The sequence below is a fragment of the Parasteatoda tepidariorum genome, chromosome 4, assembly GCF_043381705.1.
Source record: "Parasteatoda tepidariorum isolate YZ-2023 chromosome 4, CAS_Ptep_4.0, whole genome shotgun sequence".
Taxonomy (NCBI): Eukaryota; Metazoa; Arthropoda; class Arachnida; order Araneae; family Theridiidae; genus Parasteatoda; species Parasteatoda tepidariorum.
Genome location: NC_092207.1, coordinates 71,305,953 through 71,317,796, shown reverse-complemented (window position 1 = coordinate 71,317,796; position 11,844 = coordinate 71,305,953). Strand labels below are relative to the sequence as shown.

At 27.4% G+C, this 11,844-nt stretch overlaps 1 protein-coding gene across 2 annotated transcripts in view; it reads left to right on the top strand.

Moving 5' to 3' along the window:
• The first annotated feature begins 2,561 nt into the window (after positions 1-2,561).
• LOC107453035 (zinc finger SWIM domain-containing protein 5) overlaps positions 2,562-11,844 on the top strand; it is a 102,092-nt gene continuing 92,809 nt past the window's right edge. For both annotated transcript variants that reach the window (XM_043044991.2, XM_043044990.2), the window contains exon 1: positions 2,562-3,031. In XM_043044991.2, the coding sequence (XP_042900925.2) occupies positions 2,578-3,031 (454 nt within the window). In that variant the 5' untranslated portion in view covers positions 2,562-2,577. The remainder of the gene's footprint in view (positions 3,032-11,844) is intronic.

Sequence of the window (11,844 nt, the reverse complement as noted above, 5' to 3'; positions counted from 1 at the left end):
TAAATATTACTAGATGACTTCGAGAAACGAGGTAAACATTTTTTTCATCAGATTCGAAGGTGTTTTTTGCAACAAATTTGTTGCATTGGCTTTTATTTGTATTTTTCGATGGAATAAAGTTTTGCAACATTCTTAACCGTTGGCACATTTATTAGTTACATAAGGTTTACTATTATTGTCAATTATTATGAAGTCATTGTCATTATTTCTTTATTGTCTGTTAATGTACGAAATAACCAGTTGTTTTGATTAATTCGGCAAAACTGTAAACAAGACTTTAAATGTTTTCGTTTAGTAATCTTTGAAATACTCTCTGAAAAGTTGTATTAACGTGAAACTATAATATTGTTTTAACCTGCTGTAACCTTAATAAGATGTTAAAATGATATTTCTTTCTCACGGTGTTGTGTTTCAGATGGATTAATTTACAGGATTCAACTTGACTCTATATTAAGGTTACAGAAAATTTGAATGATATTCTGGTTCAATAAGCTTTAAAATTTCTAACAATGCAGTATTTTCGTGAAGTACATAACATAATTATCTAGGTGTTCTAACTATAGCTTAAATCTTTTGTATGCTACATAATTCAGTCCAATTACTTAATTTACACTTCTTTACTATTCTTCATCTTCTCCAGTTTGCCTAGGTAGGCCCTGGCCTTTTTCTAAAGTTTTCTCAGGGTATCTCTACAGTTGGCAACTACTCTCCATTTCTTAACCTAAAGACTGTTTAGGTTATTTTCAGCCCGGTTGATCCATCTTATCAGGGGTCTAGTAAGGTGACCAGCGGCCTCAAAAATCTAAAAAAGTGGTAGTAAAATTTCTGAGATAACATTCGAAAACTTTCTGTTAGTGAATCCATGCAAAGGATTTATGTTCTTAGAATATAAATTTGGAAAGGTAAAGCAGTTAGTTTTCAAATATTAGTGCAGAAATTTTGCTACCAGTTTTTTTAGTTTCTTGAGGACGCTGGTTATCTTATCCTTTAGCATAATCTAATGGGAAATTAAATTTGATGTAGTACAAACATATTTCCGAAATTAACTTAATGTCGTTGCTAATTGTGTTGTCTTTAATGTATTTTCAGCAAATAATGATCAAAAATTCGCACTTGAAATTCTATAAAAGTGGGATTATAATAAAATTTTATTAAGGTTTTATCACTTTGTCCATATTTGAACTTTTTAATGTATGGGAACTCTTAGCTTGAAATATTTTTTTGAAGAAGAAGACACTATTTATCTAAGATTTACTATCTGAAATTTAGAAAATTTGGTTGTGAATTATTTTCTAAAAGCATTCAAAATATGGTTTTTTCAATGGAGTCTCATTCTTATAAATTTAAAAGATATAATAAAAACATTAATACTTATTAAATTTTGTTAATTGTTTATTTGTGTGTTTTTTTTTCTCTTGTGAAATATATTTATTTGTATGAGTATTTTTGAGACAGCAAATGCTTGTTTTTGTTCAATAATTTATTTGATTCTTAAAAAAATGTAAATGGATATTATGAAAATGGGATCAATTAACAATATTCCTTAATATATAGCATGTAATATTTAAAATTAAATTATTTTTTAGAAGAAAAGTTCATATATTTTTAGAACAGAGTACTGCACATATTTAATACTTAACCAGCCATAAAATTCATATTTTTCTTTTATTACAAACATTTTAAACATGAATTTTTTAGAAAAAAAAATTCAGATTCAGTGCTATTACACTTGGATATGTTTTACTGGACGAACCTCTAGCCAGGACTAGTTTTTTTTTAAATTCAGTAAGAAGAAGAAAAAAAAATGACTCAGTGTTTTAGATTTTAAACTTGCTAGAAATATACATTTTTAAGTTTACCCTGATTTAAATTCAAATGGTTTAAGATAAGTATCGTTCCTTTTTTTCTTATCATATTTAGAAACATACATATTTGAAAAAAAAAAAAAATTGCCACAAAGCTATCCTAAGTTGCTGTTTTAATTAATGGTAAGATTTTGAATTTTTCCGATTTGATTTTTTTCTAATTATAATAATCTCTTACTTGGAATACATTAGGCATACCTGTTAAACTCTTATCTTTTATTTATTTATTTTTTAAATTTCTTTATTTTAAGTACACATAAACCGGTAAAGTTTGATGTTAGTATACATTTAAAGTAATATACCAATATAAATTCATTTTATTAAATTTAATGTTAATTTAAAATAATGTTTAGCATTTATAATTTTTTTATTGTTTAATTTTCTGAGAATTGTAATTTAAAAATAAATGGTAGCGAAAAAAGGTGCGAAATCTTTATTATTTAACTTATTTTAGAATGTATTTATCTGTAAATAACGATATCATACACAATTTTTTCTGTTATTGTAGCGTTTCAAAGTTTCTCTTTTACACTTTTTTCATCATATCTATAATTTAAAAATTCATTTTTAACTTTATTAGTTGGCAGAAATAAAATAGTAGAAAACGCTGATCTTGGCGAGTTTACTAGTTGAATCTCATCAGTTTGGCGTGAATTCCGAGAGCGATAGCCTCGCTTTTTGTAGCAACCACACACTCTCAGATAACTATCGTATGGCACGCCAGCGCCATGAAACTGTTAAATGGATCGGCGCATGCGTAGCGCCGCTTCTCTGTGTGACTTGTATCAGATGTTTCAAGATGGCGGTAGCGCCGAGACTGTGCTGTTCGCGGATGAGTAGTAATTCATTAACTAATAGTGTAAGATTACTAAGTGCCGATTCCAAAGTGGACGAAAAACGATGTCCAGAAACATTACTCGATGTGTGTGCAAAAGTTGTGGCCTTTCACATACCTTTCCAAAGGATAGAGGAAAGATATGATCGCATTCCCGAACCTGTGCAGAAGAGGATTATTTATTGGTCGTTTCCTCGAAATGAGAGGGACATATGCATGTATTCTTCTCTCTCAAGTGATAGTAACAGTTGTAGCGATTACCAAAAACTTCCATTTTACCGTGGACTACGCCTTTACGAAACAGGATGCGTAGAAAATGTTCTGCAAGTCGGTAAGTTTTGTCGCCAAAAACTTTTTCTATACTCCGCAAACAAAGAACTCTAATCCCCCCTTCCGCGCCTGGGCGAGGCGGCAGTCAGACGTGCTAGCCGCAGGCTGGCTGGCATGGTTCGGCAAGCTTCTCAAGCGTCGGTCGCTCTACCCCCGTGGGGAGGGGCCCACTTTTCTAAAGCTGTCTTTAAAAAAACAAAAATTTCTTCGCCTTTTCTAGGCTTTCGTACGGATTCTTTTTAGCGTTCAGGGCTTAAAAAATCTTCTTATATTGCGCTGAGTTTCGCTAATGGAATAGCGCAGCTCAAATAACTAGCGTCAGTCAGACGTTCGATATTCTGGTGCTTCCTTTCTCTCCTATGCTGAACAAGCGTTTTCTTCGATCCGCTCTCCTAATCATAAATATCGATGCTAAGCCTACATTTTCGCATATCTTTACATAATATTTGATGAATATTTTTCTTTTCTTGCCGATATTTTTCATTGTTTGCTTTACCTAAATGCGCATCGTCGACCTCTATGCTTAATTACTTTCCCTAGGCATTTAAGCTCAATTCCGATTCAAATATGTTGTTAATTACTTTGATTTTTCAAAAATTCCTTTGTTAATTATAATTAATATTGCTATTACGAAAAAATTATAAATTATTTCCTCGTGTTTAAATTTTTTTTAAATATTTGTAATTGGGATTAAATGTTACTTTGGCGCTGTTATGCTTTAATTTTATTGTCTATTAATCGTATTGTCGATTTTATTCTTTGTTGAAAAAAAAGAATGGTTTTTCTGTCTGTAATTCTAATTTGTTTCTTTAATATTAAATTATTTTTTTTTTGCACTGCCTTAAACTAAACGATTTTTACTGTATCATTATTTACATTTGATCTGCAATGTTTACTCTTAAAAAAAATAATGATGAGTTATTTAATTGTTAACATTAATGTTAATATATATCATGAATGGACACTAATTTACTGAGAACATACATTCAAAAATATTTTTTTAATTTCAACACCATAACATTCTCATCTTGCTGGTGATTATGTTTATTTTAATGAGTACCTTAATGTTTGAAAAATCAATAGATCAATTATTAATGCATGAGAATAGTCATTAAAAAGTGGAAACAATGAAGCGAATTTTTTAATATAACTTTGTATAATAGTTTTAAGGTGGATATATATTAAAATTGTATCCGGGATGAAAGTTGACAGAAAGGGAATTTAAATCGACACTTGAAAACGTAAACAACAAAAACAAAACATCTTCTAGGGTTGCCATAATTGGCGATGCGCTCATCTCTTGGCCGTGTGTATTATCACTTGAGAACTATCTTTGAAAGGGGGAGATGAACAGCACCTGCGGAGTTATCATCGATTTCGCCGCAACTACTGTAATTATCAATTGTCTGGCGCTTATATAACTCGATAACTTATGCACACTAGGTTATTTTTAACTAAGTTTCATCTTTAATTAAGGATTTTATTATTGTTAAATACACTGCATAAATATATCGATGATATTGAAACAATAGAACATTTTTTTAGACTGCGTATGACGTCTTTGTTGGGATGATAATTTCAGCCTGATATAAAAAGCTGATTTAAATATGTTTTCCCGATTGAACCGTATTTGTAATTAATCCGCTTGCATTTTGTTGTTAATTAGTTTATTATTTATTAAATATTTCCTTTAATTTACATATTAATTTTTACAATATTTCTTAATAAGCCAGACATTGCCATGCGTATAGCAATTAATACATTAAAGATGCGTAGGTTTGTTTAAAAATGTAATTAGAATAACGTTTAGATAATTATTTCAATATTTTTGTTTTAATCATTTCATCATAAAGATGTTGCAAAATTATATAAAAAAAATTTTCTTTTCGTTTTTTTTTTTGTTGCTTTTTTTTGTTTTTTTTTTNTTCCTCTTTTTTTCTTTAGAATTCTCAACTTTATTATTCAGTTTTTTTTTTTCTGGATTAGTGTTTACATTTTTTTTTCTTTTACATTCTTTTCAGTTGCGTTAATTTTTTTTTAATGGAAATCTTTATAGCAACAATAGAAAAGCTTTTCATTCAAAACATTAATGACTTATAGAGAAAATAAAGTTCTTTTTTTTTTAACTTTTTGATTTTGGAGTTATGAGTATTATTAATTTAATTAGGAAGATATTAATTTGTATTTAAAATTGTTTTTCATATTATTAATGCCCTATTTTCATTTTCCGGATATTATTATTCTGGGTGTTCTTTATACATATCCGCATCTTCCCTGACAAGAGGGTTAGGTGAGTTCTAGGCATGCTTACAAAAGATATTAAAAGAAATGTAAAATTTCGTTTTAAACAAATCAAATTATTGAGATAAATTTGATTTACATTAATTGATGGTATAAAATATTTATAAGGATTTTTTTTCCACAAAAATTTAAGCAAGAGGGAGATACAGGTTTACTTAGTTCTTACTGGGGAAAAGAGAAATTGATTACTTAAAAAACGTGCTTTTTAAATTTTATAGAACCTCTAATATGCATCCTATACCTTTAGGCACTTCTCGATTTAAGTATTAAGTGAAATTAAAAAAATTATTAATAATGGGTTCTATGCTTCAAACGCAAAATTTAATATTCATTAAAATGTGCACAATGGAAGTTATTGTAAGAGCATAATTTGCAAAATTATATTCATTGGATTACAGTAATTTGATTTTTTTTAGTATTTGATATTTTACATTAATATTGAACAAATAAAAATCACAGATTTAATGAAAAAAAACAAACAACCCTATTTTGAAAATACAATACATCATTTAAAAATACTTAAGCAGCTTAGTGTTATGCGTAACATTTATAATTGTTATTTCTGTACTATTTCTTGAATAAACCTTATTATTTTCATTTTATTTTTAAAGATGTATGAGCTACTTAAATTGCTAAATCAACGTAATATCGGAATCGTATGTGATTGTCGATTTCAAAGAATATTAACTCCTATTGTTTAAATATGTAAATAGGGTCCTTGAATGAAGAGAATCCGTTTCTCCTAAATATCTTTAGTAAAATGAACTATCAAAATTTAATTGCAGGGTCGGTAAATGATAAGTAAAAATGGCGTTTATAATGAATTCATTCGTTGTTTTGTATGAATTTTCGGTCACTAAAATCGACATTCGTGTATGTCTATGAAATGACGTATTAATAAGTGACTTTTAAGCACTTGTAGTTAGGTAAAGTAATATTAAAGCATATCTAAACTGCTTACCCTCAAATATATAAATAAATAAAAATACTAGATGAATATTAAAGAAGTTATTATTTTTTTTACTGTTTCTTGATGTGTTTTTCATTCTTAAATTTGCTATAATTTTAGTGTTATTTACAATTATTTTAATGGACGCGAATGACAGTGATTCTTTTCTTTATTTTGTTGCATATCCTTTCTTCTTTTTCGTTAGCAATGTTTTGCACGCTCGTAATTTCCTCTTCTGTTGCATGGCAGCAGTTTTATAAGTTATTTTTTGTATTTAATGGTAGCAACGTTTTAGTTCCTCTTATTCATATTAGCAGTTCATTCAGTTATTTTTATTTATTCATTTTTTTTGCAAAACCATTGTTTTAGAAACATTGATTTTTTAAGATTAATTATAAGTTAATATATTACCTTCTAAATAAAGAGTATTTTTTTTTAGTTTCCTTCATTAATTCACGAATGAAATAAATTTGTATATAATGGGTTATTTTTCGAAGTTTCTATGCAATTGGGAATTTAAGCCCTTGATTTTTATCGCATATTTCGGTTATGAGCAAACATTTATTTGCAATTCACCAAATTTGACAGTTATATAAAATAAAAAATAAATAAATAAATAAATAATCTCTACTCGTTAGATAGACAATAATTTATCTTTTTCTGAAAATATTCTCATCAAAGATAGTAATCAATATGGTACCGTGGGTGTATCCAGGGAGGGATGTTAAGATGATTTCTTTTTCAACTTGCAATATTATATTCGAAGAAAAAATTGTTGTTTAATTTGAAATATTTATGAATTTTAAATTGAAAGATTTTAGCGGTACTATACTTTTTACATTGTAATAGTAATGGTTTTGATAAATGAAGTAAAAAATTCTAGGCGATCTTTACCAGTGTGGAATTATAGCAAAAATTATTCTAGTGTTATAAATTTTATTCCATTTTATTCCATTTTATGTAAAAATGTTATTATTGTTTTTTTCTCTCTCTGAATTGTGAAGTTCTGCATCGTTCATAGAAATTAAATCATTTGAGAACATAAAAATCTTAGAATNTTGTCTTCGGCAGACGATTCTTCCATTATTCGTCCGAAATTAATATTCTGCGTTCAGCAGTATAGGCTAAATGCCAAATATTTGTATGTTGCATCTCTAATTTAGAAGCAGAAATTGCTGTTTGTTTTTGAAAATTTTATTTTTTTAATTATAATTTTACAGTGCCGAGCATAATCTCGTATCTATTTACAATTTAAAAACTCCTTGAAAAAGTTTTTTGCAATAACCGGACCCTATTTGCACAAATTCATAAAAGCGGACCCTGGTTGAAAGAATGTGAGTAATTTTTTCACAATTTCATGAAAACCGGACCTTTCACAAAATGTCTGGACGGACCCCTGCTGATGTTATAAACTTTTGTTTTTAAGGAACGTTTTCTAAAAAATTGACACAACACACAAGCTTGCTATTTTTTTTTAGCTAGATGCTTACGCTCTTATTAAAGTATTTTTTAAAAGTTTCGATTAAAGTATTCTTATGAATATATTTGTTTATTATAGTGAGGATTTCTAAAAAAAAAAAGCATAATTATGTATTGATATAAATTTTTACTTAGATATTTTGCTAAAAGATTAGTAATTAGATTGATTAATCTAAACAATGTTGCAGAGAATATATTTACCAAAATTCAGGTTTATTTGAGTTATAGTTTTAATGAAAATTTTCTTATTGCTTCAAAATTTTCAGCCTCGAGAAAAACCCGCCGATAGCAATAACAAAGAGCGAAAGGTTTTTGAAAAATCATAAATTTTTTCTTAATGTAGCTAGAACAAATATGAAAATTGCTTTAGAGTTTTTAAAATCTGTTTTTTTTTTATTTTAAAGAAAAAATAAAAAAAAATTGTGTTTGATAAAAAACGTTAAGATAAAAACGAGGGGGAAAAAAGGCTCATTTCATGTTTATCACAGATCAATACCAACTGAACTCAGAGCACTACAATTTGATTTTCAGTTTTACATAAAATAAGCATAACGCAGTAATAAAAAATTGCCTATTAACCTATAAGATTATTTATGTCAAAAAAGTAATATTTTCGAAATCCCTTAATGTAATTCGAACTCCTGCTCTTGATATTTCAAATAGTTTCCGCCATAATAGTTAGTCAAGTTTCAAATTTCAGTTTCGTATGGATACACATTTTTTTAAAAATATATTTAAATTAAAAATTTTCTTTTTACTTTAAGGACAGCACCAGCATCCTGAAAGAGCAAAAACGAGGATTTAGTATTTTGACCCTTTAACCCTACTTTCTTATTAAAACACTCTCACTGCATTTTTAATGAACTTTTTCTGTGAAAATATGTATACTTGTCGAATAATTATAAAAACACGAATATCGACTTTTTTTAAAGAATAATAATAAAAAAAAAATTCTTGTTTCATCTTCTGAGATTTAAGGGCGCTCATACATGTTTTTGCGCTTTTTGAAAGAATGCCGGGAAAAAAAATTTGGTCTTTTTAAGCCTGGAGTTAATTTTTCTCTTTTTGATGTCTAATGAATTTTCCATTTTTTTCCTCTTTTTCCCTCATAGCTTTGGACGATAAATTATGCTTAAATTATACGTTAAGTTGATTTAACTTTTTTTCCCCCCAGTTCCTCCTATTTTAAGCATTTATGTATCTTACAAAAAAAAAGAGAAAAAAAATTTCCCGGTTTTCATTTTAAGTATTGAATGGAGTATTTACGGAGAGAAAGTTTGAGTGGCAGAAAGAGTTTAGTTGCAGAAAAAAAAATTTTTTTTAAAAAATTCTTTGAAGAGCTAGTTGACTTTTTAGGGATTGAACGATAGTTAAAGAATTTTTTTTTCATGCTTGTTTTGAAAACTCTTTATTGATCTCCCCCCACATCGTCTTGCATTTTTAAAAAAGTAGCTTTCATAACTGCTTTCATTTTTATTGCATAATTATATTTTAGAGCTTTAAAAAAATTACATAATTTACTTAGTTTGCAAATCTTATTCAAATTCAAATATGTCTTATTTATTATACTTTTAAATTTCATATTTTGAAATGTATTTTCGGTTTAATTTTTTAATTTACAATTTTTTTTTCTCGTCTAAATCTTCGTTCATTTTTTATTTTTCTTTATTTTTAAATTATTAATTGATGCAAATGATTTTTAACTTTAAAAATATTTTCTCTTGGGGGTTCCTAATCGATTATTTCTTCTCTTGCTTGTTTAATTAATTCATTCGTTCGAAGTTGAATTTTCCATTTTAAATATTAAAAAATAAATCATTTATTTAAAAAGTATTTTTTTTCTTCATTTTTAAGAGAATTAATATAACATTCGAATTTTTATTTTATTTTAAAAGTATTAAATTAATATTGATTTTATTTTCATATCAGGAATCCATTTGAAGGAAACGTGGGTCCTTAAGCGGTTGTAATATATATATATATATATATATATATATATCAGGGGTCTGTTTAGAAGAAATTTGGGTCCGTTAACGGACCCTCTACAAAATAATTGATCTTTTAATCGGACCCTTCACAAATTTGTTTATCTTAATTATTGTTTTGTTAATCAAATAAACCCTTCCCAGGAAGGGAAAGAAAGACAGATGTAAACGAACTAAATTTTGTCTTCGCAGACGCTTCTTCCTTTATTCCTCCGAAATGAAAATTCTGCATTCAGCAGTATAGGCTAAATACCAAATATTTGTATGTTGCATCGTATGTTGCATTGTCTAATTTAGTAACTACAATTGCTGTTTATTTTTTAAAATTTAATTTTTTTAATTATAATTTTACAGTGTTGAGCATAATTAAAGTTAGAATTTNTACAATTTAAAAACTGCTTAAAAAAGTTTTTTTGCAGTAACGGACCCTATTTGCACAAATTCACAAAAGCGGACCCTGGTTGAAAGAATTTGACTTAACGTTTATTTTATATTCACAAATTACGAATAATTTTTTCACAGTTTTACAAAAACGGACCTTTCACAAAATGTCTGGACAGACCCCTGTATGTATATACACACACACATACTAGGATTGTAACGAATAATGATTTTGCCGATTGACCAAATAGCAAATTTTTTTTTAATAAAAAAATCATTAATAAATATTTTTTTATATAATGTTTAGGATAATTAGATTGAACTACCTTAAACTGTTAAAAAATAAAAAACCGAAAACAAAGGTTGTATAGTTGAAAAAAAAGAAATAAAAAAAAATATCCTCTTAATTCTTAAAACAAACCTTTAATGCCAAATTTAATATTTTCCCGAAAAAAATTATTCGTAAAACATTAAAAGAGGTAATATCTATTTGAAACGCTTTTAAAAATGTAGTGCTATCATAAAAACGCCTATAAAAGACAAAGACTTAATACAAAAGCAAAAAATTCGATAGTAAGAATCGATCTTAATTTTTGAAAGAAAATTTTATAGCTAAATATTTCAGTTTTCCAATTACCGTATTTTCCAGAAGAAAGTAAAGAATTATGTCCAATAGTGTCCCTCTTAATTGCCGCGCCATAATAACAACATCTATAAAAACATAAGTTTTTTGAATGAATAATGAAAAGAATAATGTGAATTAAAGGAGAACTGGAAAATCACGGAGAGCAAGGAATTTTATCAATCTGTGAAAATAAGGAAAATATCAGTTAATTTAATAAAAAAATTCCTAAGAAATAACGAAAAATGACTTAAATTTGAGTTTGAAGTGTTAGTAATATTCTTTTCCGGAAAAAAATCTTCTTGTGATGATTTAAACAAAAAATGTTTATTTTCAACTCTAATGGCAAGTACATAGCTGCCAACTCTTCCTGTTTTTGTGGAAGATTTTATTTTCATATTTAAAGTGCTAGCGAAATTCATGTTATTTCACTAAACTTTTTGAATTATAATAATAATTTTAAATCAGTTTGACCACCACTACATATAAATAATTACAACAAATATATAAAAGCATATTAGCCCTTACGATAGCGAATTTCAACCTAATTAAAATATAAATTTACTCTTGAGGAAGATAGTTTTTCGGTAATTGTTTTACTACCACTTGGAAAATCCATTCTCGAAAAGAGTGAATGTTGGCAGGTATGCAAGTATAAGTGAATATGAATGTTTTGTAATATATTATGAGGAAATATTAATGATGAGGAATTATTAGAAAAGAATAATTATAAGAGTAGTGAGAATGAATAATAATTTATACTGTATCACAGTATCATAAATACTGAAGTCAGGGGTTTGTTTAGAAAAATATCTTTTCATAAAAACGGACCCTTCACAAAATATTTTAACTTAAAAACGGACCCTTCACAAAATATTTTAACGTAAAAACGAACCCTTCACAAAATATTTTAACTTAAAAACGGACCGTTTACAAATTTGTTTATCTTTATTATTATTTTGTTAATCGAATAAACCCTTTCAAGGGTCTGTTTAGAAGAAATTTGGGTCCGTTAACGGACCCTTCACAAAATATCTTTTCATAAAAACGGACCCTTCACAAAATATTTTAACTTAAAAACGGACCCTTCACAAAAT